Here is a 22,124-nt window from a genome sequence, read left to right on the forward strand (position 1 = left end):
GATTGCTGTGTGTTTTGGGGATTGCTTTGTTTGTGCCTCTACGTCACTGGTTTCCTGTCAGTCCTTCTGGACATCCTCTTTGTCTCTTTTCTTGTGATCTTGTTGCATAAGCCTGTGAAAACTTGTCTTTCAGGCAACAACCTTTAAGCTGGAAAAGAGAAATACCCCAGACTTCTGTTTAAGTCTTCTCCAGACTGCCCTTCCTGCGTCTTTCCTGTGTGCCTGTACGTGTCTCACTCCTTCGTGATGCAGATGTGTGTCTGTTTGATATCCTCCTTCCTCAATAGGGAGCTGAATTGTATTAAAAAAAGCAACTGGGAATTGTTCTAAATGTAAAACTTTGTAATTGATGAGGTCATCTATTTGCAACCCAATGAGGTTTTGGTTTTGCCTCAACTTTATACAACTCTTGAATATTCTGACTGGTCGGCAACTCTACTGTCAAATATGTTCATACAAGTGTGTTAAATTCACTTTTAAAATAAATGAACATTTTCAGTAGGTGTAAAGCAATAATTTTTCATTTTGAGTGTCATTGTAGTATTTATATGCTATTAAAATAATATAGTATTTTTAAAGGATTTCTATTGATTTTTTTGTAATGTCACAATTTCATTTTTTACATTTGTAAGCTTAGGTTTTTCTTCTAACATTATTGTTTTGTTTTATTTTAGATTTATATCAGTTACTGAAAACCATTTTTAATAATTTTAGCTTTAACAAAATCCAAATTTTAGCTTTAAAATCAATGTAGTGCTTTATTCACCTCGGCTAGAGTCAAACCACACCAGTCATTTTTGAATGTGGTGTGGTCATGTTGTGAAAGACGGCAATCTGTATTATTCATTAAAATATCCAATAGGCCTAAACAAAACCCACTGTAGCTTTGCTGTATCTGTCGTAATTAAAATTATTATTAATACAGTGTTTGTTAGCGGAACAATCTAAAAATATACATGAAATAAAACAGTACAACCCAACCCACTCAGGAAATGCGTCTATCCATAACATGGCTTTCAATCCCGTTAAAACCAAGATGGCGCTGCTGTGCGTAATGTAAATTAGGTTTAATATAAAGTTCTAACAGTGCTGAGAGGTAGCGCCTACACAATTCTGATTAATCACGCATTTTGGTCCAATGTGTTATAGTTGTTTTGCCATGCAGTTTTCCTACAAATGTCCTGTCTCACAAATCGTTCCATGAAATATTTTCATAATGGGATATATTATATCAAAACAATATTCATGTCCATTTATTAGGTAAGCCTAAGCCTAGGTGTGTGTGTAATGTGGATAACGTAGCCTACATGCGTTCAGTCGTAATTAAAAAGCTCCATTCACTATGCGTGGTGTTCGATCACCCTATTTTGATTTCTTCTGATCCACAGTGTTGAGTTGATCTGTAGCGCCCTCTACTGGCTCTATATCGCAGGCAGCTCCACATATGTCCCGTCTATGTGTGAAGTCACGTGTTGATTGCTGCAATATGGAGGAGTAGTATGAAGCTGCAGACTCGGAGCCTGCATCCACAGTCCCGCACTCAGAGTCCCGCATTCTCAGACCCCTCGTTTTTAAGAAACAGCGCCTCCTGCTGTTCTGAAGACCGTACAACTCCCTTATCCAAATAAGATATATTATTACGGTGTCGTTTCATTTAAAGTTTTCCAAATAAATCTAAACAAATTAACGATTTTGCAAACATCTTTGCATTCCCTAAAAATGTCAGTTTTCTCTGACTAACAAAGTACCCAGTAGTTTTTTGTTTTTGTTTTTTGTTTATTTAAATAAAAGAAAATTACTGATGGAAGATATACAATTACAGATTGAACTATCCTTTGAAAAATGTTATGTGATATTATATTGCTACAATGTTTTTTTAATTCCAATTCAAATGTTTCTTTTAGCTCAACCTATGCTAATGGTCTGATTAACATATTATACATTGCTAGCATTAAAAACCTGTTGATATCTGGAATCCAAAGCAAAACTCAAACAAGAATAGACAAAACACCAATAATAAACAAATCTGTACAATTCAAAAATTGTATTACAGTAGTATTTACAGTATTTATAATTTTTCCTTATGCAATTGAAGATACAAAGTACAGTCACTGACACAATTCTTTCTTCCTTTTTTCTTTGCTTTGTCCTGTTTACCGCAATGTGATGTTTAGGTGATAGTTAAAGTAGCCTACAGACTCGTTTATTATTGGTGTTTTGTCTATTCTTGTGTGAGTTTTGCTTTGCATTCCAGATATAAAAAAATATGGTTTTGTAATGTTAGCATTGCGTATGATATGTTAATTAGTCCATTAGCATGTGAACCTGAAAGAAACATTGAACAAAAAAAAAAGAATTGTAGCAATATATCACATAATATTTTTCAGAGGATAGTTCAATCTGTAATTGTATTTTGTCCATCAGTAATTTTCTTTCAATTGCCCACACTCTTTATTAAATAAATAAATAAATCTACTGCGTAGCCTACTTAGTCAGTGAAAACAATGACATTTTTGGGGAATGCAAAGATGTTTGCAAAAGCGTTATTTTGTGTAAATGTATTTTAAATGAAAACTTTAAATGAAACGACACCACGTACGGTGTCGTTTCATTTAAAGTTTTCATTTAAAAATACATTTACACAAAAAAACGCTTTTGCAAACATCTTTGCATTCCCAAAAAATGTCATTGTTTTCACTGATATATATATCTTATTTGGATAAGGGTGTTGTACGGTCTTCAGAACAGCAGGAGGCGCTGTTTCTTAAAAACGAGGGGTCTGAGAATGCGGGACTCTGAGTGCGGGACTGTGGATGCAGGCTCCGAGTCTGCAGCTTCATAATGTTGATATGGAGTGGTCAAGAGTGCAGTGGAAATTTGTACCTAGTTACTTTGTGCAAAGGTTTGTAGGCTATTACTTTGATTAGCTACAGATCTTTTGAGGAGGTCCATCTAACAGACACATGGTACTGCACACATATTTTGATGTGTTCTTCAGTTATATTGTTAAATTTCACATTTCGCCCTAGACCACACTTCTTTAGAATAAAATAAAGACCTTGTTGTGTTTAGATATTTGTTCAAAAGTCTTTGCTCTGAACTGAAGAATAACCTCGCATGTTGTTTTTTTGAGGGTCCCTGCGGTTCACAGCCAAAGAAGACTTCCCGTTGCTTCACGAACACAGCTCCTGTTGTGTTCACACTGTCGGTCTTTTGATGAGCACAGGCAGGGGGAGTAAAGTCCAGGACCGAGGGCAGATTATTAACCTGTCTAATCTGGTCCCCTTCTGCCTCTCGCGCTCCCATAAAACCCGCGCTCCGCGGCCAGCCGGCTCTCAGGTCTCACGTGGCCTCTGGGAGACAGCAGCACATCCGAGGGCCAATGAATCAGTCAGAACCTGCAGAGGAGTTTAAGGTAAAATATCCTTAAAGTATGGTGTCAGTGTTGTGAATCAAAACACTGATTTGGGCCACACTGCAGATGTTTATCTCAAGGAATGTAAGAACGGGAAGTATTGGTTAAGTGTCACATTGGAAGGCTAAAGATTCATCCAGACTGTATGAATCTTTAGCTTTCCAATGTGATAGGTACAGACATCTCTCAGCCGTTTTCTTTATTCCTAAATTCTATTTTATTTCGAGGAAAATGTCTTGATAGCTTGTGTTTTTGTGCCTCTGCGTCACTGGTTTCCTGTCAGTCCTTCCTGACATCCTCAGTCTCTTTTCTAACGTGTTCTACTCATCTGATAGCTTACAAATTTGCAGGGAAAATAGATTTAAGAGAAGGCCTTGCTCATATGGATGTGCTCAAATATGAGATTCAAAGAATTGTGCCGAATTATTTAGAAAATTATTGACTTAAGTGCAAGAAACTGTAAAAAGAAATTTGCTCAGGATGTGAGGAGTATGTAAATAGGCCTATGTATTTTTAATGTTTTTTTAAATTATTTTATTTTATGTGTTGCTTTTAGGCAAATTGAGTCTGTGACCTGAATTACTATAAGACTGAAAAAAGAGTATCTACTTTTATGCAGTAGTTTTATGTTTTTGTTTAAATGCGTCATAAAATGTAGGTGATAGATTGAACAGTCCGTTCTGGTCCACTGACTTGATTGGATAAGATTGTCACATTCCTTGAGATGGACACAAGAATATTAAAATTATATAGTTTATATTAAGTTTATATAGTATTATAGTTTGAAAACAGTCACTTAATCTCACCTAGGCTGCATTTATTTAAATAAAAAAACAAGTAAAAATAATATATTGTATATATATATATATATATATATATATATATATATATATATATATATATATATATATATATATATATATATATATATATATATATATATATATATATATATTGTAATATGTTTTCAAATATATTTTATTCCTGTGATGCAAAGCTTTTCAGCATCATTACCCCAGTTTTCAGTGTCACGTGATCCTTCAGAAATCATTCTTTTTCAAGATTTATTCGGGATGTATTATTATTATTTATCAATGTTGAAAACAGTTTTAGCTGCTTAATTTATTTATTTATTGAAAAATTATGATACACTACAATTCAATTTTTTTTTTACTTAAATGAATATTTTTTTAAGCAAAGGTACATTCGATTGATCAAAGGGAGAGTAAAGACATTTATTAAATGAATAAGTTATATTTATAATAATTTATGTTCTTTTGAACTCTCTATTCATCAAATAATCCTGTTAAAAAAAATCAGTTTCCAAGAAAATATTAAAGTGCACAACTGTGTTTAATATTAATAATAAGAAGAAATGTTTCTTTAACACCAAATCATCATATTAGAATGTTTCTTGTGACACTGCTGAAAAGTGTGTGTATGTGTGTGTGTGTGCGTGTGTGTGTGTGTGTGTGTACACCGTGTGTGTTGGCTATGACAGTTCCTTTGATAATCTTGTAATATTTGTTTTCAGCTCTATTGTCAGTAAGCATCGGTACAATGTGTGCAGTATTTGTTTGGAATAGCACCTGCATAGTATTGTTTATAGTGACATAACCTTATACAGTCTGGTTGCTTAATGATGAATAGTGATATTCATGTTTTTTTCCAAGTTATCTCTGGTTTAACGCTTAATTGAGCACTGAACTTGTCACGCGTATCGAAGAAATGTCTACACTGCAAAAAACAGGGATGGTGCAAAACTAGAACATGCCAAGTTTTGCAGAATAACTTATCACTTACAAATGAGAAAGGAATTCCATTAAATGTGAAATATTGAAGTTTTTTTTAATTTGTTAGATTGAGGCAAATTGAGGCAAAGTTTGCTGTCTTTTGCAGTTAGATACGGTATCTGTAGTTACATATTAAATATTAAGTGAATTATAAATGGGAGAGACTGCTGAGAGTGACTTGCCAACTTTTGAACTTGGCTTCAAACAATGCCACTTTTTCTTAATTATATATGGTCATTAAAAATGATTTCAATTCAATATTATTAGGGAGACATCATTCATGGACACAGATAAATGGTCCTATTTTATTGAAAATGTGTGTGTGTGCGCGTGCGTCTGTGTGTGTTTTGATACTAATATGCCCATGTCTTACTTTAGTATTATTTATATACTATAATATTTATAGTATTTATTCATATTTTTAATTAGTTTTTATTTTTATATTTTCAGTTATTGTTTTAATTTTAGTATGTGTTTATATATATATATATATATATATATATATATATATATATATATATATATATTTATTTATTTATTTATTTATTTATATCTAATAATAATTTAGTATCTGTATAATAATCATTTTAGTACTTCCACTTCAAGTTTTTCATCTAACTAAACTTTATTTCTGTAACACTTTACAATAAGGTCTCATTTGTTAACATGAGTTAACACATAAACTAACCTGATTATGAGCCATAAAATTACAGAAATTAACCTGATAATGAGCCATATATTTTTACAGTATTTATTACCCTTTGTTAATGTTGGTTCACAGTGCAATAACTACTGTTAACAGAAACACGTTTTGATCTTACAAAGGTGTTCAAAAAATTTCAGATTAACATTAACACATGTATAGATATTGTTCACATTTAATTCATGTTAACTAATGTAGTTAACTAATGCTAACAAAATAAAACTTGTTGTAAAGTGTTACTTTTATTTTCATTAAGGAAGACTATTTTTAATAATTTTAGTTAACAACAGATACATTGATACATATTTTATCAAAGTTTTGGCTTTAATTGTCTAAAAAAAAATTACATTCAATAACTGTCTATACAAGCATGTGAAATTGTCTTTTAAAAATAAGTTTATGATTTATATTTAATCTTGCAGAACATGTATTAACAGATTGTTTAGGGCACTTCATCAAAAGCTGTGCACACAAATAATACTATAGTCATGCATGAATCATATATATGTGTGTTTGTTCTCCATTAGCTCCCACCTTCAGATGGAGCTGTGCCAGCAGATGGTACAGAGCTTCAGGAGATCCCTGCTGACCTGGCCAAGACGTCTGATGAGAGTCAGAATCAGCCGGCAGGATTTGATATGATCTACAGAATCGAGGATGTCCCGCCTTGGTATCTGTGCATACTGCTGGGACTGCAGGTACACTTACATTCTCATACTCTCTTCTAGTCTGACTCACCCAACATCCCCATCCCTTCTAAACCTTCCTACACCTGTTCTGCCTCTGGATCTCCAGCACTACTTGACATGCTTCAGTGGAACTATTGCTGTACCATTCCTATTGGCTGAAGCTATGTGTGTGGGGGAGGACCAGTACACTGTCAGCCAGTTAGTGGGCACCATCTTCACCTGTGTGGGGATCACTACGCTCATACAGACTACATTTGGTGTCAGGTGAGTTATATGATGCGAGCTTCAGTACGGAAATATGTGATTAGTTGTCACTGTATAAATGTTTTTCTGTGCCATGTTCAGGTTGCCTTTGTTCCAGGCGAGTGCTTTTGCCTTTCTTATTCCTGCTCAGGCAATTCTGCGGCTGGAAAGATGGAAATGTCCTCCTGAAGGTATAGTGTTACACACTGTGGATTTTTACTATGACTATCAGTGGGGAAATCTTTAAGGCATATTCCATTTGCACAAACCAAATATTAAGGGGATAGTACACCCAAAAATGAAATTTCCGACATTACTTACTCATTTCTTACTCACCCTTAAGTTGTTCCATAGGAAAAACCCCATAGGAAAATCTCAAAGAAACTAGCGACGATTTAGATATCCTGGTTCTGATCTCATACCTGCACCACTCTATGGCGAACTGTGGTTACTGAAATGTAGGCTGAATCCGAAAACGCCCCCAAGCACTCAAATATTGCATTATTTGAGGGGACAGCCATTTGTTGTGGTGTCCGAAACCATAGTGGACGTTATCGAGTGCACTCGTTCTATCCCACATTGCCCCGCAATAACAAGTGCACAGCTGATGTGCACACAACGGCTGTCCGAATTCACTCACTCGCAGAATACTCACCTTCAAGTGAACTGTATTAGAGGACTAACATAGTGGTTGAATAGTGGTTGAGATTTAAGGGGGCGATTTCGGATTCAGCCACTGGCTGTCCCCCAATTCAAAAGCTGCATCCTACGAAGGACTTGAACTTCAAAGGCAGCGCATTCGCAGGCTGCAAAGGTCAGACTTAGCGTTGTTAAATGGAACAGTCTATACAGAGGATCGTTCTTGTTGACTAGCTACTGTGACAGTTGCTGTTAATGAGCGACAGTAACATTTGGACTTTTTGATCGTTTTATTAATTAAACTGTCTAAAATCAAAACAATGTTCACAAACTGTCTAATTATGTTCACCATGGTCCATTTTTGTATATAAACTAATCACATCTTAGTAAAATATGTCAACATTTGAACCACTTTAAAAAAAAAAACTATAATTATATATATATATATATATATATAATATTTTATATTATATATTTGTGTCATTAGATATTTGAGTAAGTTGAAACCCAATACCTCTCCAAAAAATCCAGTTGTCATTGTTGCACAATGAAAATCTGGGGTAGGCAAGGTTGTATCCAGCTGTTGTATCCTTAATTTCACGGCAAATGAAGGACTGTTTACCAGGCCGTATTTCAAGGAGCCTTTAAATTTTGACAGCCTTCGTCCCGCAATGGGGCGCGATCAGCTTTCTAATGCTCTCCATAGGATGCAGCCTCTGAATTGGGAGGCAGCCATTTTTTGCAAATGTTTCAAGTGTTTATTTGGGGTGACAGACCCCCTAAACCAGGGGTTTTCAAACTGGGGTCCGGGAACCCCCAGGGGTCCTCCAGAAGGTTCTAAGGGGTCCCCAGAAAATGTTTAGATAATTAAAAGATAAAGCAAAAATGGATAAAGTCTACTGGCCAATCTAACTGTTTAATTTCTAAACGTTTCATACCTTGTTTACCTTTCAGAATTGCATTTGTTTGCTTTGTATCTTGCTGTTGAATTTTTCTCACTATAGTCCATCTTATCATGCTCACTGGGTTCGTAGAGCAGAATTTTTAATGCGGTACACAATCTGCTTTCAAGTACATACATTTATTGTGAAAGTTGCTTATACAAGTAATTTTTAATTGAACACCTTCGTCAGGTTTATACGTCCAACATTAACTATATCCAATTTAAATTTGGAAACAATGTTGTATTTAAAATGTCATACTTACTATCTATCTAACAGTTTAAATGTTTTTTCATACATAAAAATATATCGATGGATTTAAGGGGGTCCCCCATAAAGGTGCATCATATATGGGGGTCCTTGGCATCGTAAAGTTTGAAAACCCATGCCCTAAACCACCAAAACAGCAAGACACAGCACACATAATTGGGGCTGTTTTTAAAAATCGTCAAACTATTTTTATTGAAATGCCATCTCAAAAAGATTTCTATTTCAAATAAATTCTGTTCATTGATCTATTCATCAAATAATCCTAAAAAATAATGTATGATGGCTTCCATATAAATACTAAGCAGCACAACTGTTTTCAACATTGATCATAATAAAGAAATGTTTCTTGAGCAGTTAATCATCATATTAGAATGATTTCAGAAGGATCATGTGACACTGAAGACTGGAGTTATGATCCTGAATATTCAGCTTTGCCATCACACAAATAAATTAGATTTTAAAATATATTCAAATGGATATTTCATAGATTTTTTCATAATATTACTGTTTTTGGTTTAATGAATATAGCCTTGATGAATATAAGAGACTTCTTTCAAAAACATGAAGACATCTTACCAACCCCAAACCTTTGAATGTAGAGTAGACCAACAATTTAAAGTTTGCACTGCTTTTAACTTGGTGTCTTAAAGATTGCACTCTCCTTGAAAAGGAAATAAGAATGAAGTGTATAGAAAAGGTATTTAAAAAACAGCAAAGTTGTGCTTTTGTGTAAATCAGTCCTCCTTCTAGAAAGCATTGTCTATTGAGAATCTGTTTACATTCCACATTGTGCTGGTCAATCTGTGTGGAAGTTAATGCTTAACCTCGGTTTTGGGTTTCACAGAGGAGATTTACGGCAATTGGTCTATTCCACTCAACACGTCTCATATTTGGCACCCACGAATACGAGAGGTGTGTGACTAACGTCTAAAGATTGACCCAGTTATCACTGCTTTCGTACGGCGCAGTGTCCTGACCTGTGTGTATGTGTCAATTCTCTGTAGATTCAGGGCGCTATCATCGTGTCCAGCTTGATTGAGGTGGTCATAGGATTCGCTGGAATCCCTGGGATCCTGCTCAACTCAATCGGGCCCCTGACTGTCACCCCCACAGTGTCCCTTATTGGCCTGTCTGTCTTCCAGACGGCAGGAGACCGCGCAGGCAGCCACTGGGGCCTGTCTCTGCTGTGAGTCCTTGAGCTTTTTTAATGCATGTCATGCTCATTTATCTCTGCACTAGCGCTTTTTGATTCAATACGTCTGTGTGTTTTGTCGTTCCAGCTGCATCTTCCTTATTGTTTTGTTCGCTCAGTATCTAAGGAACTGGGCTTGTCCTTTCCCAAGCTATTCCAGACAAAAAGGCTGTCACATCACACATGTGCAAATATTCAAGATGTTTCCAGTACGAACCCCTAGCTACATCAACTACGTCATCATGCATTTCGTCTTTTGATAATGTCATAAACATAGGGTTAATCAATGAATACACACAGTATTTATCACAATTAATTAAACTTCCTGATTGGACTTAGAACAAAGTTCACATTACCCATGTGGCGCTTGTTATCAATGCGCTTACAGATTGAAATGCTCACTTCTGAACAGTTTGGCCTTAGTAACTGATTATCCTGATTTCAGTAGATCATCATGGCAATCATGGTGGTATGGCTGGTTTGCTACATTCTCACCCTGACGGATGTGCTGCCGAATGACCCAGAGCGGTACGGCTACAAGGCTCGCACTGACTCCCGGGGCGACATCATGACCCGAGCCCCCTGGTTTCGTTTCCCCTATCCATGTAAGGGCCCTGCTTGCTACCTGTAACACACACCCATGATTTATAACAGCTTGTTTATCAGAAAATGTCACTTTGACTTATACCTAATCTAAGACTTAATTTTTTTTCTCCACAGTAAAACGATTAGAAGGGTATTTTATTGGTGGATTAATGGCCGAATGCTTTGCAAAACAGATAGTTTTCATGATTTTGTGTGTGTCACAGGTCAATGGGGTTTACCGACAGTGACGTTAGCAGGAGTGCTAGGCATGTTTAGTGCCACTCTAGCCGGTATTGTTGAGTCTATTGGGGATTATTACGCCTGCGCTCGCCTCTCTGGAGCTCCACCTCCTCCTGTGCACGCTATCAATAGGTAAGAACAACAAGCAGTAAAAAACAACACTACTTATTGTAAGGCAGGGATATTGTGAGGTATCAGTTTTTACTTTTTTAAATAAATAAAATTACTTTGAAAACATGCTGTACATTTCAGAACTGTTTGTTAACCATGAAAAGCCTGTTAGATAAAATAATAGTTTAAAAACGTTTTATTATTATTATAATTTTTAATGAACAGTGTTCTTTTTTAGTATACTTTTATGGCTCATATAGCTTAAAGGGACAGTTCACCCAAAAATGGAAAATCTGTCATCATTTACTCACCTGCATGTTGTTCCAAACCTGTCTTCTGAACACAAAAGAAGATATTTTGAAGAATGTCCAAACAGTTGATAGGCCCTAATTGACTTCCATAGTATGAAAAAAAAATCATTTTGAAGTCAATGGGGCCCATCAACAGTTTGGATACCGACATTCTTCAAAATATCTTTTGTGTTCAGCAGAAGACAGAAATTCATACAAGTTTGAAACAACTTGCGGGTGAGTAAATGATGACAGAATTTTCATTTCTCTGTGAACTATCCCTTTAACACTCTGGGAAGGAAAAATCACCTAAAACTGGGGGGAAATATGCAAATTAGTGCAGTTGTTGATATTTATATGGCCAAAAAGTAAAATGAAGTAAGATCATATTCTGTAGTTTAACAGACTATTTACATATAAATATGCATATAAATATCAGTTGTCAATGATATTTATCACTATAACTCCCAACATGTCCTAGTAAGATGATAAATGCTTAGTTTTATGCTGGAATGATGGTTAAGACATATCATATATTTGATAATCACATTTTAACATGATTTTTAACATGTAGTTGCTCCAGGCCAGTAAGTGTTGCTCCTGAAATATCTCTTAACAATACAAAACATATTCTTACATTTACTTCATAAAAATCTGTAAATATTTCACAACAGAAAGACATATTTACCAAGACATGAAAAGGGACGTTTCTTAGAATTATACTAAAAGGGCTTTTGCTTGCTAAAAAGTATTAGACAACAAAAAGCATGTCGTAAGCAGTGTTAAAGTCCATTAAATATTGCTTTATTCCTAGCTGTGTGTAGCACCTACGACTCCGCATATCCTTTTAAAGGATCCCAGTAGGAAAGAGTGTCTGAAAATAATTTTTAACAATGTCCCTGATCATTTCGGTCTGATTTTAAGTTCAAGGGCCACATTACAGCTCAGATTGTTTTATTATTATGTCATAACTACACCGGACCCGACAGCAAACTTGACAGTGTTCGCATAGAAATATTAAAATCAAAGGAGTAAGAGATGTATTTTTTTCATTCTCGGGGTCAGAAAAGGTGGGGGAAAGATCATAATGGAAATCAAGGACAAAAATGAAATGAAACTTCATTATTTGGTGGTTTTACTGTGTTCATGGTTTATGTATAAGGAAGGTCTTAGCATTTTTTTACTATCATTTTTCATTTCTAGGGGGATCTTTACCGAAGGATTGTGCTGTATCATAGCAGGGCTCCTGGGCACAGGAAATGGATCAACCTCTTCCAGTCCTAACATAGGGGTGCTTGGCATTACAAAGGTGAGAGCGAGAGCGCTTACGCTCTGCATAACACTAGTATATAGCTTAAGGTTTATTTGATAGAATTTTGTACAGTGTCTGTAATTGTGACATCTGATCAGAGTCCTTCAGGGAGTGAAGCTGATGTGTATACACCATTCACAACTCTCCTGTTGTCTCCTCATTTGCTCTGTTTTCACAGTCCTCATTCATTTTGTAAATGTATTTTGTGTTGAACAACAAGCATTGGTTTCTCTAGTGTCTTGATTTCTTCTACAGGTGGGAAGTAGGAGGGTGATACAGTATGGAGCTGGCATAATGTTTTTATTGGGAACTATTGGGAAGTTCACCGCCCTGTTTGCCTCCTTACCTGACCCTGTCCTTGGAGGGATGTTCTGCACCTTGTTTGGTAATGAGCTCAGGACCTATTTGTATTTGCAGATCTTTTGTCCCAGCTTTGTCCACACGGTGTCAGTAAAGAGCCCAGCATCTCCCTAGGAAGGCCCTGTCCCAAATGGCACACTTCATGTGCACTTCTTTTGGACAATGGCCCCCACACGCATGTGTCCGTTAAAGACCATATGGTGTTCTATTTGTCATTTAAGGGTTCAGAAGGGAGCTCTCGAGTAGCCCTTTGCAGCCGATATGCACCTCTCGATATGCACTTTTGCAAAGTTCTTCAGCAGAAAGTCAAAGCACCATTACGTCACAAAAGTCTGAATGCAGAGAAAGATCACGGGGGCTTAGGGTTCCATTTGGGACAGGTCCTAACAGTGCATATTTTCGCCCTTTAGATTTCACATCCAAGTTGACAAACTTCCATGAATGACATTTCAAACATTTTAGGTAACCAGCCATTATTAATTATACACACTACCGTTGAAGATTTAATTTTTTTTTTAAAGTTTTTTTAAGAAACAATACTTTTATTAAGGCAAGCATTCAATTGAAAAAATGTATAGTAAAGACATTTATAATGTTACAAAAGATTTCCATTTCAAATTAATGCTGTTCTTTTGACCTTTCTATTATTCAAAGAATACTGACATTTCTTTACAGTTTCCACAAAAATATTAAGCAGCACTGATAGTAAGAAATGTTTCTTGAGCACCAAATCAGCATATTAGAATGATTTTTAAATTAAATTACGGTTCAAAATACATTTTAAGAGAAAACAGTTATTGTTGTAATAATAGTTTACAATATTATTAGTTTTTCATTGTAATTTGATCTAATAAATGCAGCATTGGTGAGCATAATAAGCTTATTTCAAAACCTTTTTATTTTTAACATATTTTACCAAAAATCCCACTTTGGAACAGTAGGAACCTATATATGTATTGTGTGTAGTTTTAAACATGTTTTCTCTTTTGGTTTCTACACAGGTATGATTACAGCTGTCGGACTGTCAAACCTACAGAGTGTGGATCTGAACTCCTCCAGAAATCTTTTTGTACTGGGTTTCTCCATGTTTTTTGGCCTCATGTTGCCTAATTACCTGGACACTCATCCTGGCAGCATTCAAACAGGTTCGTATGTCTGATGTTGTTTTCTGATATATTTTCTTTTTGCTGCAAGAAAGCTGTAGAGGCTGTCACCTATTACTGTGGATACATGTTCTTTTGATTGATTTTAACAGGTGTGGCAGAGCTGGACCAAATCATCACAGTGCTCCTGACAACAGAGATGTTTGTTGGGGGGTTCCTAGCATTTGTTCTTGATAACACAATCCCAGGTATGCATTCGACAGAGTGACTCAGAATATACAAATTCATTGGATAAATAGACAACAAAGGCCGTGTAATTTTACAAGCAGGCCGTCGCGCAAGCTGTTCTACATTCAACGTCTATGTTTTGTGTGCAGGCACCAGAAAAGAGCGAGGTCTGGTAGAATGGACTGAGAATTCTTCAGTTGCAGGAACGGTAAAATCGGACACATATGACTTTCCAATTGGGATGGGGCTGGTCCGGAAGACGGGCTGCCTGCGTTACCTGCCAGTCTGTCCCACTTTCCAGGGCTTTAAGCCATCATGCCGCAAATATGAGGAGGAGGACATTAAAATAAACAAAGGTGTGACTGATGCTCCAGTTGAAATGGTCTGCACCAAAATTTAGCCAGATTTTTATTTGCCTTTTCACAACTGTGCACCAATTTTTCTGCCGCACAAAATTTTGATTTGTTTGTTTAGTTTTGCATCACAAAAAAAACAAGTTAAATGCTACATGGAGGAATACGTGCATATATTTAAAGTAAGACTTGGATGAACACTTTGAGGACTAAAAGGGTCTTTGTACATCAAACATCAAACCAAATGTGAAACTGATTATAAAGCATTAGTTATTTTACTGAAATGACTTCCAAAAAAAGTAGGTCAGGTTTTTATTTCTTTTATTACCTCTTGATTGTGTACAAAATATGCAAGTGATTAACACTAATCAAAATGTGCTCAGAAATGTTTAGCTTTGTAGAGTGGTGAAAAATTATGTTTATAATACACATAAATCATAATGTATATACATATTATTGTAACTAATAATGTTTATAAATACTGAGAGTGTATTATGTATTCTATAAGAGCCATAGAACAAACAATCTGTCCACATGTTCAAAGATGTGCTCATTATTTTGCATTAAAATATGTCTCAAGTTTTTGTCTTTCTCATGTCAATTTTGATTTTTCTGTAACACTTTACAATAAGGTTCAATAGGGTAGTTAAATATAGTCAATAATCTGAAACCAGCTCGGTGGATTGAAGCAAAGGGCTCTCATAAACAGAAGGAGGACAATGAACCAAATTGCGCAGGCAAATTCAGTTTAAAAGCAGTTCACAAAAAAGCTTGGATGTAATTTGTGACACTGATATGCCATTTATGTATGTGTACAAATTTGAAGTGCTTAAGTTAAGCCATAGTTTACATGAAACAGAGCCATGGTTTTACTCAAAATATAAAATATAGTGACCTTTGTCACATACTTGCTAAACAAGCTCAGGACACTTGGGTCCCTTGGTGAGTCTCAACTGCCCATACCAGAGGTGATCTGAGCCCTTCTCCCCTTTAAGCCCCTGCTCTGTTTATGTAGCCTGAATGTGTGAATGCATATGCATCTTACAACATTTCAACAGATATAATCAGTCTCACCCAGTCTCAGTTGCCAAGTCCAGAGGTAGCCTTCATGAAGTAAGGAGTGTTGAGTGCAATGATAACAGAATATGCTTTTAGCTTTGATGCCTTGAGGCCTGGCCAGCAGATGGTCAACATGCATTCAGTTGCTTTTAAACAGCTCTTATCCAGCACTTAATAGGCACTGGGTAACTGGATCCTTGGGCATGACTTATTATCTCTACAGTCTATAGGTTCCATCAGGTTTCATTGTCCTGGTGGCGGGAGCACCTGAGGATGTGACTGTACACAAGGTAGACACTGTGGGGTGTACATGGGTGGGATATGAAGAGAGGCAAAGGGTATGGCACAGGGTGTGGGCAAAACAGCACTGGGAAGGGTCTGCTGTTGTAGTAAGACCTCAACATATTGGCAAGTTTCTGGATCAAACAGCATCTTGCGCTGTGGCAGCTGAGGCATGTCTACATAGAAGCAGCGGCCAGTTTCCGGGTCAAGCAACAGTTGGCGAGGGTTTTGTCCAGCTGCTATACTTCCTCCTGCTTCTGGATACAGCACACCTGCGCCGCCAAGCCTAGCCTCTCCACTCATTGGAGAAACAAAGATTGTGTTGTGTTGGCTTTCTGGAGAAGGTATTTTTAGCTCTGCTTCTTTGTTCTGAGCTTGACTGGTTGGGCCATCTGTTGGCTGGCCAAGCGCTTTTCCATCCTCAGAGAGGGATCTCAGGAGGGGGGTATGACTGTTTGATGCAGGAGGCTGGTTATAAAGAGGTGTTTGAAACAAGACAGGCCCTTGAACGTAGCCGTGAACGGCTCCAATATGAGGAGAGATTGTTTGGTAACCCAGTGGATTGGGTTTGTAATAATATGAGGGAATCATGGGGGTTGAACCAATTGTTAGGACGCAAGCAGACAGAGGTCCCACTGAACTTTGAGACCTGGGAGGAAGGCATGGTGTCTGGAGGCCATCACTGATTATCCTGCCATGGTCCTGTTGCTCCCAACTTGCTGTGGGTGTTTGTGGGTGCAAACAATATTGCAGTGCTACTGGAAAAAGTTGATCTCTGTCAGAGCTGATGGTCATCTCATGCTCTGCTGTAGAAGTAGAAGTCTCCTCTCTAGTTTGCAGTGCCAGGTCTGTCTTGTTTGGTTTCAAGTTTGCATCACTGACTAGAACATCAGGTTTACTCATGCCAACTTGGCTATCCTGTGTCTCTGAGGGTTTCGACAAGGCACAACTGTTTGCCTTGGTTGCACTAATTTGGCTGACCTTTGTGAATCCAACATTATGACTTTTGTCATTTGATTCCACATGAGCCATTACCTTCGTTGAGCATCCTCTCTGTGTAGAGTGATCTCTCCTTCTGTCCAGTGGAAGAGGCGGGGTGACTTTCCGAACCAGGGTTTTTTCATCTTGTCTGTATCCCTTTCCCTTTCCTTCACTCTTGTTGTTGCTTAGATTGTGTATTGATGGCTGAAACAATGGAGCACTCCCGTCTATTCCATTGGCTAATTCCCCTGAGCCTTTAAAGGACATATTGTATGTGTTTTTCACCAGGCTCCTCATGTCCCTTACTACATGCACAGGGGCCATGGCTTTTAATTTGCCTTGGCTTGCAAACTGTCCTGGTGACTTGACATCCTCTCTGTCACTCTCCTGTTTCTTCCCAACACCACCCTCATCAACTTGGGGGATTGTATTATCCAATGCATTTGCTTCCAAATCAGAGATTAGGCATGCAATATTAGTTGGACTGAGTGTACTTTCCTTGCTGCCAGCCTGTTGCTCCTGCTTTTCCAGCACATTGGTTAGGGTTATATTGTGTTGTTTGTGGACACCTTGCCCTGAATGGCATTCTTCAGGCGTTGTTTTCACAGATGATTGTGTGCTAAGGGCAACATTTGATGCTGTACTTGAATTCCATGCTCTGCCCTTTGCTGAGTCACAGGATAGTTTCACTCCAGGGCTCAGGTTAGGCAGCCACAACGCCTCCTCTCGTAGGCTCAGCTTCTCTGCTTTCTCATTCTCTGAAGTGTCAGTTATTTCAGTGCCACTACCTTGAACTCCAGACTTGCCAGTTCCACTTAAAAGAGAATTGAACCCCTGTTTGCTTAACAGTTTGGGTTGTGTTTTAGAATTAACACTGCAATGCTTTTGAACCGAGCCGCACTCTGTCTGGGCCTCCCTCTTAAGTGTAGCACTTTGAGTTAGTTTGGTAGTTTCAGCATATACATCCTTGCCAGATGAAACTTGGCTTTCATCAGTGGTAGCAGTCCTGTTGTTGGCTTTGGTGGAAGCAAAAGCTTTATCAGAAACATCCAAGGTGCGAAGATTCTGTTCATGTTGCATCTTTTTTGATAGGACACTTGTTATGATGCAGGAAGCCATTTGGGTTTTGCTGGACGTTTCATCCAGGGAAAATGACTTCTGAAGCCTTTTCTTTCGTTCGGCCTGTACTGACCTTTGATCAGCCATGTGGGACTCCTGGTTAAACGCTGCTGGAGTGCTATGCTGACGCTGAAATATGTCTCGAGCACGCAAAGTTGTGTTTGGAACCTGAAGGATTTGATTGTTGTTCTCTCTGATGTGTGATTCTGCGGTGTCCCTTCTCTTCAGTTGGATTTGTCTTTTGGGAACAGTCTTTAAGCCTCGGTTTACTTCATCTGTGGTTTCCAGTGCCACGTCAACACACTCAAAGCTGCTGGATTCTGAGCAAGCAGATGTGTTTTGAGTGTTTGGAGGCATCTGCATTTTGAAAGAAAGAACATCTTCCGTCCAAATGTTGTCGTTTCCATCAGAAAGGTGACTTGAGGGCCTACAGCTTGAACTGAAAACATGCATGTAGTCCATTGCAGAACAGGAAGATCTTACCTGGGCCAGGTTAACAAGACCGCCCACCTTACTACTGGCCTCAGCGAGCTTTGTTCCCATGCTGGTTGATCCTCTGGTATTGTCTATAGTGTGACAGGGTTGCCAAGAGCTGCTCAGCGTGCGGGAGAGTGGTCTGGACTGCCAGACGCCTAGCCGGCTCTGCTTTTCCAACCTCCGAGTATCAGCGAGACTCTGTAGCTGGTGTTGGAGCCTGGTTGCGGGGATACGCTCTGAATAACAGTGTGGCGGGATTCTTGACTCCGGCTTGCTGGCTGTGAGTGTTGAGATGCAGTTTGCAGACGCTTTTCTATTTCTAGACCTGACTGACAGCTCAGCCTGCACCTTTCTGCAACTCACCCCTCTACCCTCCCCCTCCCCCCCTTTTCCCATATGACCCAGAATATGTCCCCCTCTCTCAAGCTTGCATTCAGCCCTAGGTGCACTCAGACCTTCTCTGGTACTTTGCTTTTGTGTCGCGTGGTTCTCTTTTGGCTCTGTGCCAGCATACTCCTGTTGCCTGCCCTTGCTGTATTGATGTCTTTCAGGCGTTATCAAAATAGTGTTGGAGGTGAATCTGGGTTCTGGGGAGCTGTGCTCCTCAGCGGTTCTAATGTTAGTGTGAAATGCAGTCTCGGTGAGTCCTAAATAATCCCTTGGTTTAACTGATGACTCTTTTCCTGATAAATTAAGCTTGTTGGAATTATCCTGCTTTTGTATGGGGTTTCTAAAGACTGCGTTTACAGACTGCAAATCTGTTATTGTTGTATCTAACAGCAGATGTTTGGACTCAAATTCTAACCCAAGGGAATCACTCTCAGATGATGAAGATTTATCTTGTTCACCTTGGGACACCTCAGGCAGCACTTCTGTACCCTTCTCTTCTTCTGTTCTGTGGTCCTGTAATGGTATAGTGACTTTGATAAAGGATCCTGAAGTGATGCCTTCCATAGAGGTAGCACAATCCAAGAACTCAAATGAGCCACCTTCAGTAGGATGCTCTGTAGAGAGAGCTTGTGTTCTGTCTTCTGGTGCTACACTGTATTCACTCAGAGAACAAAGAGCAGTGTAGTATGAACTTGCCGAGTCATCCATGATATCATCAGTCTGCTCTAGGTCAGGTTCCCCTTCATCTCTTTGTTGGAGAGATGGACTATTTTTTTCTTTGATAGATGGAGACATAGACATTCTTTTTTAAATGTCCTTTTGAAAGCTTTCTTCTGTGCAGCCTGAAAATTCCTGATGCAATAGTATGGGACACCCTGGTGAGTGTGCAGGTCAGACCTATATTGCAAGAGCAGAAATGTTAATAGTTCATAGCAAGAGATTCCATCAAGCCTAGTGATGACACACAAGATCAGAGTCTAACTGCTTCTGAGTTCTTGTCAAGGAAAAATAAGATGCTGGGAGGAAAAAACTTGTAGATATCTATATATTGTGGTATGTTTTTCCATTGAATATAAATTGTGTATATATATATATATATATATATATATATATATATATATATATATATATATATATATATATATATATATTATATATATATATATATATATATATATATATATATATATATATATATATATATATATATATATATATATTAAATTGTAAACGCTTCATTGGTAGCAGCCTCACCTTAAAAACACTGCATTTTATTTGTGATGTAACAGTTTCATTGTTTTCATTGTGTACGACTTAACAGTGTTTGTCCAAGGAAATACTGTGTGTTCTAGAGATACAGCTGCAGATCTGGTGTTTGAAGCCATCTCATCTCTAATGTAAAAACTTCTCTCACCTGATCAAGCAATCCAAAATCTTCTTTTTTTGTTGAAATTCCTCTGAAAGATGAATGAAAAGTCAAGGAAAAAGTGTCAACAGGCAAAATGTCTAGTAAGAAATTAGCTAGGGACTGCAGAGGAGATGAATCAGACCTTAGTTTTTGCCCGCTGAGGTCTGGATCAGGATATGTGGTCCAGGCCCAGTAGTAGCTAAGGTAGTGGTGTGGCAGTCAGCTTTGACAGCAGGTGCTGGTCTGGCTGTGTTGGAGCGTTCCCTCTGGAATCCGACTAACATAGCCAGTGCAGTCACAGGGCCAGCTAAATATAGTTCCCCAGGCCCCATAATACTATCATCAGGGAGATAGAGCTGAAGCCTTGTGGGTGCACTGTGGTAAGTATTGGGCCTTTAATGGACACTGTAAATAGAATGGTTATGCTGGTTATGGGTATCATTTGATGATTTAAATAGTTCCTAAAGTAGGCATTAAATGTATCACTATATCTAAATTAATTGTACATTGATCTGAACTTTGTTAATGTGAAGATAATTTTGAAATGTAGTTCTGTCAGGCAACTGAATGGGAGGATGCACTGTTGTTCGAGAGCAGATTTGCACTTCCTCTCAAGTGTTTGTTGTGTTGCCAGCCAACTCTGGGACTTTCACTGAACTGGACATGACCATGCAGGTCATGACAGCTATGGCATTTGACCCACTTGGTCTTGGCTGTGCCCGATGGTTTAATGACATGATATAGTGGGCAGCAAGGATATAAGTCTGCTTAATTTCACACAAGCGGTGCTCCAAAAGTTTATCATCCACATACATCAAACCTGAAGGGACCACCGACACTGTGGTGTTAAGTTGTGAGAAGTGTATAGCATTACAGAGAGTTAGCATATAACATAACTTCCATATTAGCATTTTACAATGTAACTACAGACTGTTCATACATGGAAATGGGAGACAATAATAATACATAATAAGAGTGAAGATTTCCCACAGCTCTCATTCGCATTTATGTATTTGGCCGACACTCAGAGCTTAAAAACTTAAAAGAGAAGAGCAAAACCTTACGAAAATTGGTTTTACTACAAATAAAACAAACAAAAAACATTATTAAACCATGGTAACCACAAATTAACCATGTTTACCGTACTTTTCAAACTGCCGTTTGCATGGGCCTACTATAAACACATGAGCAACAGACAACGCTCTCTACATATAGGCTACATAGGCAATCAATTAGATGTATTTTGCTCTTTAACTTTAAAATTATTTGTATCCCTTTACAAGAAGCTAACTGATCAGGCATTGCTGTTATGCCCATAGTAGGCCTATGCTATTAAATGTAAAAACGTGATGCATGGACTTCGCCTTATCTTGTACGACAACTACGCTATTAGTTTGATGTTTGAAGCAGTATCTCCTAAACTCTTAATGGGTGCAGGGTCCACCTGCTGGCCAAATACGAGCAAAACAGCACAAAATAATATTGACAACTATTTTTCAAAACTAGGATGGAATTTTAACTAGCTAATAAACAGCCCTTTGTACAACAGTAATACCTGAACTAAAATCTATTCTTTCTTTCTTTTTTATTATTATTCATTATTATGCAACACGCATGGTCTATTTTATTATTGATAAATGTGTAAATATGGATTTGATCATATCTAGCCATTTTACTTATTTACATTAAATTATAAAACTTTTTTTTTTTTTAAATATGCTGTTCTTCGATGTACTCTACATCACAATACCCTAATCTCAGTAAATCTCAGTAAATCACATTTCACCTGTAGATGTTAGTTTAATAATAGACACACACACACACACACACACACACACACACACACACACACACACACACACACACACACACACACACACACACACACACACTTCATCGCGTTTATCAATGTTTTTATTAAGTTGACGAGTCGCAGAAAAA

General features: G+C 37.7%; 1 protein-coding gene and 1 long non-coding RNA gene across 2 annotated transcripts; one reads left to right on the forward strand and one right to left on the reverse strand.

Moving 5' to 3' along the window:
* Positions 1-50: 50 nt before the first annotated feature.
* On the forward strand, positions 51-15,051 carry slc23a1 (solute carrier family 23 member 1). The gene is made up of 15 exons (XM_067423260.1): positions 51-224; positions 3,134-3,415; positions 6,439-6,609; positions 6,707-6,864; positions 6,946-7,034; positions 9,538-9,605; positions 9,698-9,879; positions 9,974-10,094; positions 10,334-10,490; positions 10,695-10,842; positions 12,315-12,420; positions 12,679-12,808; positions 13,785-13,928; positions 14,039-14,134; positions 14,264-15,051. The coding sequence occupies exons 2-15, from the start codon at positions 3,383-3,385 to the stop codon at positions 14,512-14,514; spliced, it is 1,854 nt and encodes a 617-aa protein (XP_067279361.1). The 5' UTR covers positions 51-224; positions 3,134-3,382; the 3' UTR covers positions 14,515-15,051.
* Positions 15,052-18,811: 3,760 nt separating this feature from the next.
* LOC137047172 (uncharacterized) lies at positions 18,812-20,448 on the reverse strand. Its single transcript, XR_010899163.1, has 3 exons — positions 20,326-20,448; positions 20,190-20,232; positions 18,812-19,672 (listed from the first exon to the last, which is right to left on the reverse strand). It is a non-coding gene; the product is annotated as an uncharacterized lncRNA (long non-coding RNA).
* Positions 20,449-22,124: the final 1,676 nt, after the last annotated feature.

The sequence above is a fragment of the Pseudorasbora parva genome, chromosome 18, assembly GCF_024679245.1.
Source record: "Pseudorasbora parva isolate DD20220531a chromosome 18, ASM2467924v1, whole genome shotgun sequence".
Classification (NCBI taxonomy): Eukaryota; Metazoa; Chordata; class Actinopteri; order Cypriniformes; family Gobionidae; genus Pseudorasbora; species Pseudorasbora parva.